Consider the following 17,737-nt stretch of genomic DNA (forward strand, 5'->3'; position numbering starts at 1 on the left):
AACTAAATTTTTGCCTATTTGATATGAATAGAAGTGATGTGTGAATTTCATGGAGGGGTTAAGTGTTGGTCTCTTTTCTCCTTCCTCCAGGCTGTAGTGGCTGCCATCTTGAAATAGGCCGTGGGGCAATACCTAGGGGTGGTGGGGCCTCATGACAGAAGGAGAGTGGACCAATACACCATGGGGCCACTACAGAGCTCTGACTGCTTAGGTCAGACTGTTACATGAGAGAACGTGAAGCTTCGAGCATGTATACACCTCTGTAATTTGGGCTTTCTGTAACAGCAATGGAAAATCGATTCACTACTACTAGGGCCACCCTCCATTTCTGCAGTCCAGGAATTCCCAGTTTAGTAGATACAGGGTGAGGGCTGTTGATCCACATTACTTATTTGGCAGGACCTTAGCTGGATCATTCTCAAGTGCTCCTCTACAAAGTCAGAGTACTTTCATCGGTTAGCTATTTATCTCACTGGATCACATGATCTATAGCTAGAAAAAACCCTGAATAGATGAGTTCACTGTTGTGGGGAATTTGATAAATGAATGTCTGTTAAAGGCTTACTGCAGCTATAGTAGCATCATTTGACATCTGCCAAACAGAGAAGAGTGGTTCCTCAGCTTATACAGAACCAGTTTTTCAACAAAAATTTATTGAGCACCTGCTATGGTGCCAGGCACTAGGGATATAATGACAAGCAAAAATGGATCCAGGCTGCCCTCATAATGCTTATAGTCTAGTGGAGGAGACAAAATCATCACAGAAGTATGTATGTGTGTATATATGTATAATTATAAACTGTGATACGTGCTAAAATGGAAAGACACAGTGATACTCAGGGGAAATCTGCATCACTTTGATGAGAATAAAAGCCTCAGGTACCCATACAGGCCCACTATATAGATACATAGGTGAGCAGGAACAGGCGTCCTGGAGCCTCCATTCCAGAAGGAGTCCATCCTACAATCTGGGCTTAACCTCTTTATCCTGTCATCCTGGGATAACTTTGATCTAGTCTGATGGAATTTGTACATCCACCTAGATTTAGGTAAACCTACCAAGTACGTTCACTCTACAAAAGTCTTTACATCAAAAATGGCAGTGAGGTAGTAGGGGTAACCAAGTTTTAGGGTCTGATTAGACTGAGGCTTGATGGAACCCTAAGAAGTTACCAATCTCGTCCTATTTCTTGCCTCAATCTTCCTATATGGTTGTTTGAAATCCTGACAAAGCATCATGTTCCCCGGTTCCCACTTTTCAAAAGCCAGCCCTAGTTGATGCTTTAAACATGTGCACACAAAAGCATCATTGTTCATAGCCCAGGAAGAGACTCGGGAGGCGACTTACCAAAATCAGCCACTTTGAGTTCTCCCAGGTGACTGATGAGTAAGTTCTGAGGTTTCAGGTCCCTGTGGAGAACGTGTTGGTGGTGGATGTACGCCAGGCCCCGCAAAAGTTGAAACATGAAAAGCTGGAAGGAATGAACACCTTATCTAAGTAGATTTGAGCCACTATGTGTTGATTTATCCTCTAAATCAAAAACAGTCATCTGAAAGAATATAGTAAAAGGGTCTCTTGAGAGACGAAAAAAAATTGAAGATTTTGCATTCAAACGGGATAAAAAGGACAAGCAAAGTCAAGTAAGTAGACCATGTCCTAAACAAAGGGATTCTGGCTTTTCCTGACATCTCATTTCTTTGACACTGAAGGAATTACCTTTCTTTAAAAATCTAAAGTGAAACTTTGAATTTTCCGTTGGAACACTAGTTATTGATTTAGATGTGAAAGATTTAGTTTTTTTCCCACTGATGAACTTGGCATATAAGATCAAAGTTGACCTGGAAATGATATTCTAACATTTACAACTGCTTAAGTTTTCCAGGCTCTCTGATACAAAACCCTTTTAAAAACAGAACACAGGGAGACCAGACTGGGAAACATATCCTTAGATGGTATTAGGAAATAAAGGAACCATTATCTTTTTAAACGAATTTTTAAAGTATTAAGTTCAAAGTGAAAACAAGGGAAATATACAGTAGAGATTCAGAGGGAAAATATACCAAAATAAATTAGACCAAAAAAAAAATGAAAAGAGAATAAGGAATAAATAGTATAGAGAAGAAAAAAGGGGGCGGGGGGGAACAAAAGGAGAAATACATTCTAGGCCTAAATTTTAAAATGTTGCTTGTGGTTACAAGGCAGAGAAACGAAAGACATTATTAGGTTCCCACCAAAACACAAGCTTAAGGAAAAAAAAAAAAAAGAATGCTAGTATTCCAAGTGTCTTTTGTTATTTTCCAGTGCCACTGGCAACTGAGAATTCAAACACCAACATTAGTGTTTACAAAGACCTATGCCAACTGAGAACATGTTCTGGCAGTTTTGAAAAGACAAGGCCAGCCCCAGCATTCCTGGGACACGGGCAAAATAGTAGATGCAGAGCCATGCGGATAAATCCACTTTTTCCATCACATCTTGGAAACTAGGAACTTCAGAGATGCTCGAACCTGCAATGACCTAACAATGACTTGGACACATTGTAATCAAGTTGATGAGTGCCATGGTCTGACCAAAGCGGGATCCTGGGGAGTTTACCTCCCACTGCACAGCTGTGGCTGCATGGGCTCCATGCAGTTCCCATATCAGGGACCCCAAGCCGTTTAAGAATGTTAACATTTTCTTGAGGCTCCTACTTCAAATGTTCGCTGGCTCTATGAGTCTTTCTCATCCCAATTCTTTCTCTTCCTGGTGCTTCAAACACACACACTATATTATTCATTTTACCGTTCATCACATCACTCAGCTGCCAAAGCACAAAAGTCCCATAACGACACTGCAACCCTCCGATCGGTTATAAACATAAATGTTCATGGAAGAGACAGTAAAAAGGACCAACTTAAACTCCAGGTAAAAGATAAGATGCCATAGTAGGTGTTTAAAAATATGTTTTTCAATGTGATAGTAGTAAGGAAAGAGGGAGATGAAGACAGGTGAGAGACAGAAGACAGAGAGATGGTGACCAGCAAGGGACAGAGACAGAAGGAAGGGAGGGAAAAGAACATGTACTGAATACCCAGGACCTTTTGTGATCCTCAAAACAACCCTGTGAGGAAGATATGCTTGTCCTTGATTTATATCTAAGAAAAATAAGGCTCAGGGAAACATTAAAAACATGTCTAAAAAGAGTCAGGGCCAGGTCTCAAATTCAGACCTGCCTGACACCATCCTGAGAAACCGGAGAAAAGTTAGAAAATTAAAACCTGACAGGGAAGGAGAGAATTGGCTAGCTGAGTCAGAGACAGAGCTTCATAGTGGGCCAGCCTGAAATCCCTTTCACGTCCCAAGCATAGACTGTCTCACTGATTAGTAAAACACCCGCCGCTCACCTTCTTGCTCTTTAGCTCCTTTCCTCCCTGGCTCCGCATGTCTACAAGCATTTGTAAATGGCAAAACACTGCAGTCTTAAGGTGTGGGATTTCATAGCCACACTTGTCAAAACTGCAGTGTGTGCTGAGTAACCTCACCACCCACTTACTCTTTAATCCCTTACAACCTGTATTCCTCCTTTCCCACTGCCAAAACTTCACCAGTAATACGACCCAATCTGATGGTGTTTTCTCAGTCACCATCCACATTGTGACTCTTTCCAGAGGGTTTTCCTATAGCCCAGGGGTTAGTCCTGTTTCCAACACAATGAGGCTCTTGGGAACAAAATAATTCCATTGGGCTAGTGCCATCTGGGCTAGGAGTCCCACAAAAACACAATCAGATCAGTCAGCCAACTCTTCCAGGGAAGCCCGAGTCCTTCCACTCACGAGGGAATTCCTGGGATTTGTTCTATTAGAAATCTGACACAGGCTAATCTCACTATGATTCCCATCCTGTCTTCTGTGGTCACTAAAAATATAAGCCTCTCTGACTATTCCTTTTTCCTCCCTAAAGCTCATCTTCATACTGCTCTCTGCTTCCTCTCATTTAACCCAGCATCCATCATCCCTCTCTCCCCCAAACCTTTTCACTGTTCACTTTTCACTCCTCAATACTGGTTTTAAAACTTCCTAAAACCCACCCTCTGATGAACTTCCTTCTGTCTCCTTTGGCTTAAATTAGACCTTGAGTTCACTGCTTCCCTACAGCATTCTCAAGTGGATGTTAGTTCTTCTACAACTTGCTCATACCTTTGATTACTGCGAGGTGGGGTACTGGGTGACTTCCCAATACCACTTCAAAACCATTGCTTCTCCATCCTCAAGTAAAAACCCTTGTTGTTTGGACTTTCATGCCATTGAGCCACATCTTCTTCTATCCCTCTTCTCACTGTCATCCACATGACTCCCCACCGTTCTCCATCATTCACTCAAGACTTGGGCACCCGGATCCCAGCTGTTGCTTCCCTAACATCAGTGCCCATGTGAACATGTCCAGTCACCCTCCACACTCTGACGATCTGCTTCTCCAACACACTTTAGCCCCTCACTCCCCATGGTCACACACTGGGCCTTGCCATCATATGGAATTGTTTTTCTTCTGAAATGTGAAATTCATCCCCCTACAAAATGGCTTCTGCTACGATCACTTTATTCATAATGTTTTTACTGTGGTCACCAATGTCTTTTGCTACGAAAATCCAATGGATACCTTTCACTTCTTCTCTTTGCAGCATCTGGCTTTGTTGACCGTCTTCCTTCCTGAAGCTCTCTCCTCACTTTGGTACCACAATCTCTTAATTTTTCTCCTACTTCTCTGACTGTTCCTTTTATAGGTTCCACTTTCTCTACTGATGTCTAATATATTGATATTCCTTAGGGTTCCACCCTTGACCTTCTATTATCACTTTACATGCTCCCTTAGCCATCTTATCCACTAACATTGCTTCAATTAACAACTGATTATTCTGATTATTTAAAAGTCTTTAGCTCCACCTCAGATCTCTTTCCTGAACTGTTAGACCCCTATAGTCTGAAGTTCACCTGGACATCCCATAATCACCTCAAGCTCAGTATGCCAAAACTTAACTCACTGTATCCCTCCAAAATCGATTTTCCCGTTTCTCTGTTTCAGTGAATGGCACTATCATCCACCTAATTACTTAAAGTTAGAAAAAGGATTGCTGACTCTTCCATCTCCCATTAATTCTGGCTAAGTAATTAATTGCACATATATCCAGTTTCCTCCACCATCAGTTCACATCTGCACCACTGTTGTCCTCATTAGCCTCACTGTCAAGGTCGGAACCCTAATGGACACCAGCATTTAGAGAATGACTGGAGGAAATGACAGTATGGGGCGGGAGTAGAGAAAACACAAGGGAAGAGTGAGGTCAGGGGACTATAATATTTCAAAAAAACCAGTATTGCTCACCTTCCAATCTATTCACCACAGTGTCATCAGAGTGAGCTCTACAAAAAGGAAATCTGAATTTATCACCTCCTATTAAAATGATTGAATGGCTCCTCATATGGAATAGCATGACATAGCTGGGCCCTTCATGCTCTGGCTCCTACTAACCTTTCAAGTCTCAGCTCTAACCACCCTCAACTCTGTTCATTCTAATCCAGGCTTAACTCCTGAGTTATCTTCAGTTCTTGGAATATACCATACCCTCCCTGGCATCCCAGCATTTTCACTGCTGCCTCTACTGTGGGGAACTCATCCCTAGTCCTATCTGCTTTGATTGGATAACTTCTTCCTTTGTGCTTCCATATAGCCCTAATAAATTCCTCTGTTTATTAGTGTACCCCTCACAAACCCACAAAGTCCTTGCTATCAAATATGATTTTCAACTTTGTGACACTCTCAACCATGCCCTCCTTGAAACTGTCTCTTGCCTTGACTTCCATAAAAATGCATTTTTCTGGATCTTCTGTATTCGTAAAAGCTGCTTCCCTCTGCCCCTTGCTGTCCTGTTCCTCTTCTCACCCCCAAAAGCAAAAGTTCTACCATCAGTTCTTTTCTCTTTCTGTTTGCTCTTTTGATTATCCACTCTCTCGTCTTTAACTACAAACTCCATGCATCAGTTACCCTCAAATCTACATCTCTAGCATACACCTTCCTCCTGAGAACCAATCTCCTCTTCAGTTGCCTACTGCTCATTTCCTCTGGCTCTCCCACCTCAACGAGAAGCTCATCATGTCTAAAACAGGACTCTTCTGCCTTCTCTCTAAGTCGACTTCTTTTATTTCTGTTAATAGAGCTATAATTTTCCAGGTATATCACAGCCCAAATCAGTCATCTTTGACCTCATCCTTTCCCTCCACAAGCCCAGTTAGTCACCATGTCCTGGCTGAACTCTTGTTTTTCACATTCCTTTCTATTTGTACCTTCACTACCATAATTTATCACTTCTTACCTAGAAATTTGCTACTCAAAGTTTGGTCCTCCGCCAGCAGCATCTGTATCACCTTAGAGTATGCTAGAAATGCAAAGCTCAGGCTTCACCCTAGACTAACTGAATCAGATCCCCAGGTCATTCATCTGCTCACTGAAGCTTGAGAGGCACTAGGCTAGCCCACATCAATAAACTCCTAACTGGAATCCCTGACTCCAGTCTCCTCTCTTTAATCCATCCCACAGACCACAGTTACATACATTTCCTTCTGATCGTGTCATACTTTTTCAATCAAACCCCTTTAATGACTCTACTGTCTAAGGAATAAAGTCCACATCTTAGAAAGTGAGGCTCTCAGCCACCTATCCAATCTATTTCTCCAGACTAATATACTCCATTTCACTAAGATAGTCTCTATTTCAGGCCAACAGAACCAGAGATGCAGTATGGCACTGGTAGAAAAGAATCTTAACCAAGAATCCTTTTTAGCAATGGCAAAAGCTGGTTCTACAACTTCAGGCAAAACATTTGTCCATTCAAACCTTGGATTCTAATTCTTCAGAAAAAGAAAGTTAGACCAACCCAGTGTTTTTAAGGCTTTTTTTAAAAAAATTGCATCCTCCACTAAGAAATATATATGTTTCCAGTTTTCACATTCATACATAGATAGAAGCGCAGCTTCAAATGGAAAAAAAGTTGCACAAAATAATCCTTATTCTTACTGAACGTAATATACCATAATATTTTCTATTCTTTTCTCATCCATTCCATTTCATTTTTTAAAATGCTGGTTGCTAATCACCAACTGATTTCACAGCCCACTAGTGGGTCAGAACCTGAAGAGTGAAAAACACTCTGGTCCCTTCAACACTAACAGTCTATGGCTCTGGGGTCCTCTTCCTTGAACGCATCCTCTACTCCCCTGCTCTGTACCTTTGCTGAAAACATTCCTTCTTCCTCTAACATCTTCCCCTATTCCAGCCTCTTGAAATGCATTGCAACTTTAAAGGTCTGGCTTATTAAAACCTCTTAAAATGAGAAGATATCTTTTACTTCTTTGCATGTCTACAACGTTAGGTCTTATTTCTTACTTGGTGTTATTCACAAATGTCCTGTAATAGTATTGGTGTGTATGTCTTATCTCCTGTTTTTGGCTCTGTGTCCCTTGAGGAATCATGTTTTCTATGTCTTTCTACTTTGTTAAGCACTTAGCACAGTGTTTGGAATGAGAGTCACTCAAGCCTGAAAATGTTCTTTCTCACAGTTACTCTTTCTCCAACTGTTTTTCTATTTAATCAAACCTCTAGTTCCTTGACTCTTCTGCCCTCTCCCTACCTATCAGTAACCTGCCTATCTTCACTTCCTTCCCTCAGATTGGACTCAGTTTAGAAGTCTCTGACCATCCCTTTAACCTCTCTCTTGACAATCGCCAAATATCTTGCCCACTTGTCTTTTTCTCTCACATGTCTGGCAAAGCCCCAATTATCAATCAATCCAACTATCTACTTTCTCTGCTCCTCTATTTGAACTGCTAAGCACTGCCAGAGAGAGAGAGGAAAAGAAAGAAAGAAAGAAAGAAAGAAAGAAAGAAAGAAAGAAAGAAAGAAAGAAAGAAAGAAAGAAAGAAAGAAGAAGGAAGGAAGGAAGGAAGGAAGGAAAGAAAGAAAGAGGGAGGGAGGGAGAGAGAGAGAAAGAAGGAAGGAAGGAAGGAAGGAAAGAAAGAAAGAAAGAAAGAAAGAAAGAAGGAAGGAAGGAAAGAAAGAAAGAGGGAGGGAGGGAGAGAGAGAGAAAGAAGGAAGGAAGGAAGGAAGGAAGGAAAGAAAGAAAGAAAGAAAGAAAGAAAGAAAGAAAGAAAGAAAGAAAGAAATCTCATGATCATGTAGATAATTTAATGGATTTCATCCTCACCAGCGTCCTTAACACACTACTAGACATTCCTTCTTGGTTTCCCTAGTTAGTTTTCTATTCCATTTTCCTCTAACTATTTTAAAATGTTTTCACTCTTTTCAAACCCCTGTCTTCAAACCTTCCTTTCCCTCTTGCCTCCACAACTGGATTAGGTCCCCTTACTATGAGTCCTCAGAGTATTCCTAGTTAACATGGCCATAGCCCTTATAACTTTGCTTCTCACTACCTATCTAAGTCCGTATGTCCTACTGGGCTTTAGCTCATTGAAAATAAGAAACACAACTTATTCATTATTGAAACCTCAGGATTTAACATGGCACTAAGTAGTCAATAAATATTTCTTGAATGAATGAATTAATAAACACATAAATATTAGTTAAATGAATGAGTACATCATATACAAATCTCATATGGTTATGTTAAGGGCCAGTCTATTAATTAATGCCAATAAAACCCTAGGGAATGAAAAGTATGAAATACAAATGCTTTCTAAAATTTATAACAGATGTAGAATTACAGCTAGTTAAGAGTTTATTATTATTTCTATTCCAATGACTGGAAAAATGGAAGTTGGTCCCACATATAATCGGATCTGATAGAACAGGCAAAAGGATAACTGATAAAGATCCAACAAGGGTACTTTGTTTGCTAGTTATAGTGGGGAACTATAGGTACAACACAAACTTTATCACAGACCACAGTAGTCTGCTATGAAGAAAGTATTTATTTTACGATGGCCTAACTTCACATTTTTTCTTGTAATGCAAATCTTTTTCATTGGTTTATACTTCTAAAGACACATTTGCATGATGACAATGACTGACAGGGTTAGGCTGCCCAGAAAACAGCCAGACATTGCTCCATATCTTGAGGCAAATCCTTTTTTTTTTTTTTTTTTACTTTCCCCTAGAATATCAATGATATCCATCTTCTTATTAGTATCATGGAACTTCAGTTTGTGATGGCAGTCTGTTTCAAGATTCTTCTGCTGTGGGCAAGCCAGACGAGAGTCCCGACCCTCAAAGTACTCACCCTGACATTGTGAGGATGAAGCCCTCCTGGATGCTGAGACATATACTGAGCCAGGTCTGTGTGCTACACAAAATGGTGGAGAGAGTGACATTAGCAGTGCTTGGTCAGTGTCACAAAGCAGACCACACACTTGACTCTCAAGGGTATCACAAAGTTCAGAATTTTTGAGAATAAGGTGCAAAAGGTACACAACCAGGTTTTCTGAGACACCACTGTTGAAGTCAAACACAGTGTGCCTTCCTAACTGGCTGCTCTTAGAAGGAAGCCTGTTTCTCGGCACAAGAGAGGCTCATTTTAAATGACTGCCCCTGAACACAATGACATGGGGATTTTGTACTCTTCAGTGTCCTTGGAGGCAAGTCAGGTACACATGCCTTATGATTCCTTTCTGCTAATATTTGAACAATTTTTTCTTTCAGAAATACAAAATGATGTATTCTTTAGTAAACTTGTATACAATTTTTTAAAACCTTGTGGTTTATGTCTTTATTGTCAATGAAAAAATGTTGGGTTCTGCTCGGATAGTGATTAAAAATAGATTAAAAAAATAAGTGCAAAAGTTTTATTTAGGAGGCAAACTCAAAGTGTTTATTATTGCTGGTGAGGGGGGAAAAGGCAGCAAATATAGCGGGTAAAGGAGCAGGACTAAAGAATGAGCATAAAAGCAATAGGCTCCACTAATCACAATAATGAAAAGTTCCATGACACTTTCCACATTGTAATGGAAGTTTTATCATGCCGTAAAATATTAACAGATTCATTATACAAGCACCAGGCTTTTCCCTTATGCTTTATAAAATGCTGGGGCAACTCACCATGTATTCAAAAACGAATGTCAGTGTCTCTTTGGTGTGGATAATGTCATGGAGCAGCACAATATTGGCATGTTTCAAACCCTTCAGGAGAGAAGCTAGAAAAATTAAACAAAATTTTAATTCAATCATTGATCATGAAAGTACTGCTTTAAAAATATCAAGCACTATTTATTTTTTAAACATTTCAAATCAACCATTCTGGTTTTTTAATGTTGGAAAAAAATCTCTTGTTGTGAAATAATATTTAAAGCTATAAAACAATCTTCATTATTTATTAAATGGTGAATCATTGCATTTACATAACTTATTTTTCTTACAGGCTAAAGCAGTTGCAAAAAATATGTTTCCATTTACCCAATCAATTTCATCAAAGCGCTCAGAGCACTTTGCAAATGCCTTCCTCTGGGAAGCTTATCATCTCTGCTTCAGAGCTACAGGAGAGGAAGCCTGGAGAGATAAAGGCCATTGGAGGAGAAGGAGAAGGAGTGCTGTGCCTTCTACAGCAGGACTTTGCAACGTGTGACCATTCTCTAATATTCAAAGTCCCACAGGGGGTCAGCAGGGCCTGTAGATATGACTGATGGAAGGCAGGGATAAGAACATGGGATGGATTGCTGAATCATAATATAGAGAGTGGATGGGATTTCTTAATGGGAGAATTGAAAACCTGTGGAAAGGAGGAAATTCACACTTAAAAAGAGGAGAGGGACAAACTTGGGGAGCCCGGATGAGTGGGAAGAGCTGAGGACTGTCTCTTGCATCTTCGATAACAGGTTATTATTAGGTCACTAAAGGCAGCTCTAAAGGGGAGAAGTCACCACAAAAGGCCAGTGAGTGGCTGGGAGAGGGTTTGAAAGGATGACTCTGGGGGCTCCAGAGATAGGAAGACCTTCAGGAGGGTGGAGACCAGAAAAGGCACAATAAGGAGATGGTGAGTCTCAGCTCAGGGCATCCCTGCTTGAAGAAATAGTGTCTTTAAGACTTAAAGGAAAGGAAAAGTGAAGTGTAAAAACTCAAATCAGTGTTCTGCAGGGTCTGCCTGCATATCATGAATCTCTTCCACTTACTCTCTCCCAGAATTCCATAAGATTAAAAACAGACTAACTCAAATACTCAAAATTTTACAATTACTTCCTTCAGGAATCTTATCCTGTTGTAATGATCCTGTTGTTTTATGTCCTGGCAGCCACTTTCCTTTCTAGTGGGGACACCTCTATTTTACTCTGGGGAACCAACCCTCTCCCTACCCAGCCCATGCTACTCTGATGGGGCTGATACCACCCCTACCTAAGATTGGGCATGTGACCTAGGTCTGGCCAATCAGAGCACAACATCCCCCAGCCACAGTGATTGGTTCAGAGACAGGCACAAAATCCAAGCCTTAAGAGAGCTCTAACTTTGCTTGTGCCGTTAGGAAAGACATGCTTTCTTTTCCAGTATAAGGGCTGAGTTTGTAGGATTTAACCGGGAGCTGCTGTGGCCAGATTACCAATGCCTGGGACTAAACCTAAGGCAGAGGAAAACAGTGTTGGGTGATGGACAGATTCCTGGTGACGTCCTTTGCACCCTGCAAGCCTGTAGTTATCAGATCTGTGAGCCAGTGAATTTCCTTCTTTACCTTGGTTTGAGCTGGGAACCTTACCATCATAGGAGCCCTACTGTACCTGCTAACCCTACTCTGCTTGAATGACTAATGTTCTAACTTATAGTTTTTCCCCCTGAATTCTTATGAACTAAATTTATTATTTCACTTTTACAAGTACATTGCTTTGTAAACGTAGTAAATTATTTCACAGGCATCTGTTTACTGTCCCTAGTCCCAGACCAAAGACGATGTGGAAATGGAGCAACTTTCCCTCTCTTTCAGATGCTGCCACATCACCTAGTACAATGCTCAGCCAAGGCTAAGTACTTAATGTTTTCAAATATATTTACTGGGTGTCTTAATAGAGAACTGACTGTAGAGCCACAGGCCTAATGTGAATCCTGGCCTTGTCACTTTCTACCCGAGCGAGCTCAGGAAAGAATCCCAACCCAAGTCTCCATTCACTCCTTGTGAAAAGGAGATAATGCCTTTCCTGACCTGACTTCACAGGGTTGACAAGTGGATGGAATCAGATCCCATGCATAAATATAAAGCATCACCCCTGTTGCAAATTAAAATATCCCAGCCTTCAGCTTCTAAGCTGCCCTATCAATTTGAACCTCACTAAACCTCCACTCCCAGATTAACATCTTAAAATTTTGTTTATGTCATGTTTCTGCTAGAGTTTTCAACACCATCCATACTTACAACACTGACTTCGGACAATCGGTTGAGAATGCTTGTATTTTATGTATATTTTTATTTACAAATTATGTTCATGAACTTCTCTCTCTCTTTCTTTCTCTCTCTCCCCCTCCCTCCCTCTCTCTCATCTTTCTACACACACACACACACACACACACACACACACACACACTACAAAGCATATACCAAATTAGATTTTTTTTTTTTTGCGGTACGCGGGCCTCTCACTGTTGTGGCCTCTCCCGTTGCGGAGCACAGGCTCCGGATGTGCAGGCTCAGCGGCTCACGGGCCCAGCTGCTCCGCGGCATGTGGGATCTTCCCGGTCCGGGGCACGAACCCGCGTTGCCTGCATCAGCAGGCGGACTCTCAACCACTGTGCCACCAGGAAAGCCCCCTGATGCTTATTTTTAACCATGATGGTATGTTTTGTTAATCACAATGGCCTCACACTGTCATTTGGTAAAAAGCTCAAGGAGCAATATCTTCTTAGGATGAGGCTCACTGCTAATGACAACATTGGGTATAAATCTTTATTTCATATAGTTTTCTTGATAATTTGTTTTATAGGAGTAGGAAAAGTGTCACTTTTGCCATTTCTCTGTTGTTCTCTTACATTTGCATTGTTAGTCTTATCTTCACAATTTTTCAGAAATCTTTTGAAGCCATTAATCAATATGATGAGGATTCCCCACTTGAGTAAGTACTCCTCTCAACTCCTTCTCACACCCTCTTCCAATCCATCAGCAAATCTTCTGGCAATACCTTCAACACATGTCCAGAGTTCCTCCCTTCTTACCATCTCCTCTGCTCCCATCCAGGGCCAGGCCACCATCATACGGTGCCCGAATTACTGCAAATGTCTCCTAACTAGTCTCCCTGCTTCCTCCCTTCCTTCCGACGGTCTCTTCTCCATAGAACCCAGCCACTGTTCCCCTTCTCAAATGGAAGTCAGGACATGTCCTCCTGGCTCCAAACCTGCCCGTGGTGTCTCATCTCACTCAGAGTGAGATGGAAGGGACATACAATGCCTGTCCACCCTTGGTACTGCCCTGCCCTCCTCTCCTCACTGCATCCTCATTCACTTGTCTCTGGCCACTGTGGACATCCAAGGCTGTTCCTTGGATGCTTCCAAACACACTGACACCCCAGGTCTTACACTTGCCCTTGTCCCTGCCAGTAACCTTGTTGTCTCAGCTCAGCATGCTTCCTCCCTCGCTTCCTTCAGGTCTCTGCTCATATCATATATATAAGTCCGAGCCCCTGCCCCTGCCCCACGCTCAGGTATCCTCTATCCCTGTGCCCTGCTGTCTCCTTCTCCAGAGCACTTATCACCCCTGACATATTACCTGTTTGTTGTCTGCCTCCACCTTTCGGAATATAAACTCCAATGAGAGCAGGCACTTTTGTCTATTTTGCTTATTGCTGTATTGGCAGTGGCTACAACAACGTCTGGGGTATTATAAGCACTCGGTAAATATTTGCTATTCAATTAGTGGTCACTAATTACCTAATATTTCTATACATATTATTGGTTGGCATAGAGTATTTCTGTTGAAGATGCTTTTTTTTTTTTTCTTTTTTTGCGGTACACGGGCCTCTCACCGCCGCGGCCTCTCCCATCGCGGAGCACAGGCTCCGGACGTGCAGGCTCAGCAGCCATGGCTCACGGGCCCAGCCGCTCCGCGGCATGTGGGATCCTCCCAGACCGGGGCACGAACCCGTGTCCCCCGCATCGGTAGGCGGACTCTCAACCACTGCGCCACTAGGGAAGCCCGAAGATGCTTTTATTCCATGTTTATTTTAGTTATAAATGTCGTGTGTGTTATGACATGTCTACTACAGCTTTTTTTTTTTTTAAACACCCCAGAACCACTGAAATACTTATAGGGAAACTGTGACTTTTGACAAGTAATAATAGGGTATTTATGTGAAAGAGTAGATGATGTTTAAAGCAGTTTTCTCATGATATTGGTATGTTGTTTGGTCCATCCACCAGAGATATCTAAGATGCCTACCACCTCAGATGTGTGGGTCTTAAACCCAGGAAGGAAAGGTCTTTTCTTCTAATTTCAAGGCTACCTCGTAAACTTCACAGCAGAATATGGTGTGTTCTACAGGATAATTAGCTGAGGGATGCAAAGCCAACTGAGAAGAGGAAAAATCCTAAAATCAGAGCATTCTGATTCCTGTAAAATTATTGTTTTTATAATTCACAGTCTAGATATACTTATTTTTGTTCTTCTTCAAAGTCGACGCAAAGATAAACAAGGGAGTCTTTAATGCTCCAGACAAATGGAATCACAATAGAATTACTTTAAGTGCTTCTAAAATACTTTTATAATGATAATAATGATGATGATGATGGCTAACACTCATTGGGCATTTACTACATGCCAGGCACTGGTCTAAGAATTTTACATATACTAACTTGGTATGATCATGAGAACACCCAGAAAGCCAAAGAGAAAACCTGAAGAAAACAACATAATCCCAAAATCAGAAAAAAATGACCCATGATGAAACGTTAGTCAGCTCATTTAAAAAATGTGAAGTATTTCTTTCTTTAAGTGTCCCCAAAGGTGTTTAATATGACCAACTAAATACCAATGAAATTCCAGCTAATGAAATTTAACCTGATTCTCATATATGTGAGAGTAATAATTTAGAAAAAAATTATCATTTTCACCTTGCAATGATATGAGAATATTTAATTTCTTTGTTTTGTTAATTTCATTGGGGTTTGTGGCTTAGTGAAGTTTTAGGAAAATTGAAGCTTTGCAAGTGAAATGGGTCAGGATGTTTGATGTTACTCTCTGTTCTACTTTAGAAGAAAATGTAAAGATGACAATGACAAAGAACAAGGCTGATTCTCAAAGTCCTGGGCCACAGCTATATAGCGTGAGTGCCTGGTAGTCAAAGTCCTCCTAGGCTCTGAACTCCTTGAGCACCTAGCATACGCCTGGCATGTGGTGCTCAGTAAGTGCTTGTGAATTAATGAAGACCAGACAGTTGTCATGAGTTTATGTAGGAGTCAATAATGGAGTCAATTCTCAGGCCCAACCCACATTGGGCATTGAATTGAAAAGAATTTGTAGTTCCTGATGCCATGTTTTCTCTGGCCTGAGTGTCACAAATCAAGTCAATGAGTTGAGTTACACATTCCAAGAAATCACCTACATAAATTTAGAAAAATATGAAGACAAATGTTAGATAATAGTTATCATCTGACTTCTTTGGAATTGTTATCCCAATCACATGGCATTATTTTGTTTTATAAAAATACAACTATACACATATAAATGTGTTATGTCTCTGACGTTATTTGATTGCATTTAACGGAGGACTTCTTGACAACCAGGCCTATGGTAATCTATATGCGGTAACCAGCAACTCAGTGCTTCTAATTGCTATCCTCCACCTCACTGTATGACCTCACAGAGGTGCCTCTGTCTATTTTTGGCTCAGTTTTCTCATATATGGACTGGGAATAATTACTTTGTAATGTTTTCTACTAGAGGATGATATTAAAAGATTCTCAGCTGAAACAGTTTTCTAACTTAAAGACTTGCAATTACAGTGCTGTAGAGTGGATGAAAGAATCAGAATTGACAAATATACAATATTATATATTATTTTCTTTAAAATGTCTCTCCTGCATTTTGCTTAACACTTACACAAAATGTATCATAAAAATAGATTTCTATTTTTATTTTAACTGTTGCAAAAGGAAAAATGCTTGAGTTAAGGATTTCTAAATTTATCATAATAAAGTAGAAAGGATATTTTGAATATAATAGAATGGATTTGAATAAGTAATGACTCTGATTACTAGCTCTGTGACCTCAGATGTGTTACCTAACCTCTCTGAAGTTCATATTCCTTCATCACTATGACAAAAATAACACTTTACCAACTAGAGTTGATGTAAAGTTTCAAAAAAAAGATTGAGTTGGGGGGAAGATTATGTCATGTGCCTAGCCTTCAAAAAAGATTAGTTCTATGATTGCTTCCTCACTAATGCTGCTAACAGGCTGAAAGTCCTGGAAGTTCTTTTTAAACCAAGTTTCTATTTTTATAGAAAGATATTCAAAATAATGCACATTATTAAGACATTTATACATAGGTTAATAAAACTAGGGAACTTGTTCTTATATAAAAACTTTTAACATTTGCCTATTCAAATGAAAGTGTTATCTCCTAGTTGCAAAAATAAACATTTAAAATATAATTATGGGGGGCAGAGTCAGGATGGCAGCATGGGAAGACACGGAGTTCGTGTCTCCCCACAATAGGGAACCTGCCAGATGCTGGTGGGGGACCTCGATGCCCAAGGAGATGGGAGGAACCCCCAAGCAAACTGGTAGGATATGGGGGAACCGAGAAGGAAGGAGAAGTGGAGGCCAGACAGGACCAGTGCCCCTGAGGGGTGGCTGGAAGGGGGGAGGGGTTCCCATGCCTAGAGGGACCCTCGGGGTCTTGGATCGGGGAGAGTGTGATGAGCGTTTCCCCTGCCCAAAAGGCCTGGGAGCCTGCCTGGCTCTCAGGCGAGGTCCTATGCTCTCAGAGGCCCCCTCCAGGCCACAGTGGTCCTGGGGGCATAGGAGGGAGGGCAAGGGAGAACAGGAGGGGCAGGTGGGAGGGGCCCTCCAGGACCGGAGGAGCAGGAGAGGGTGCTTGCTCCACCCACTCGGGCCTAGGAAGCCTGCTGGCCTCCCAGGCCGGGTCCCCCACCCTCTGAGACCAGAGGCATGCCTGGGCCCCTTCTGTTGAGCCTAAGCCTCACCCCTGCCCCCACCCCGCAGGGCCTTTTCCAGCCCTTTGGGTCCTAAGCATAGGCCCTGCCCACTGCCCAAACCCCGCCCCTGCGTAGGCATCATCCTCCACAGCCAAGGCCTTTTCCACCTTTTTGTTTTCTTTTTTCCTTCTCCTCTGTTTTACAATTGTGGTTCTGTTTTACCTTCATTTATATTTTTATTTTTATATTCTTTCTAACATATCTGTTAGTTTCCTAGTCTAAGTTTATTCTTTACTCTTTGTTATTGTTCTCCTTTTTTCTGTTTTTTCTTTTCTTGTTTCTTTTTTTTTTTTTTTTTGCTACCCCATGCACTTGTGAGAGCTTGGTTCACAAGCTTCAGTCAGGCTGAAGCTCCTGTGGTGGGAGCTCTGAGTCCAAACCACTGGACTACAGAGAACCTCAGACCCCAGGGAATATTCATTGGAGTGAGGTCTCCCAGAGGTCCTCATCTCAGCACCAAGACCCAGCTCTACCCAACAGCCTACAGACTCCAGTGTTGGAAGCCTCAGGCCAAACAACCAGTAAGACAGGAACACAATCCCACCCAACAACAAAGAGACAGAAAAA

The 17,737-nt window shown here is 41.4% G+C and overlaps 1 protein-coding gene across 1 annotated transcript in view; it reads right to left on the reverse strand.

Annotated features, from left to right (window-relative positions):
• Positions 1–17,737, reverse strand: part of CDK15 (cyclin dependent kinase 15) — a 114,379-nt gene that overhangs the window by 56,448 nt on the left and 40,194 nt on the right. Inside the window, exons 9-11 of the mRNA XM_032638476.1 lie at positions 10,085–10,179; positions 9,270–9,332; positions 1,349–1,472 (exon numbers count right to left, since the gene is read on the reverse strand). Of these exons, the coding sequence (XP_032494367.1) occupies positions 1,349–1,472; positions 9,270–9,332; positions 10,085–10,179 (282 nt within the window). The remainder of the gene's footprint in view (positions 1–1,348; positions 1,473–9,269; positions 9,333–10,084; positions 10,180–17,737) is intronic.

This window comes from Phocoena sinus, chromosome 7 (genome assembly GCF_008692025.1).
Source record: "Phocoena sinus isolate mPhoSin1 chromosome 7, mPhoSin1.pri, whole genome shotgun sequence".
In the NCBI taxonomy this organism is placed as follows: Eukaryota; Metazoa; Chordata; class Mammalia; order Artiodactyla; family Phocoenidae; genus Phocoena; species Phocoena sinus.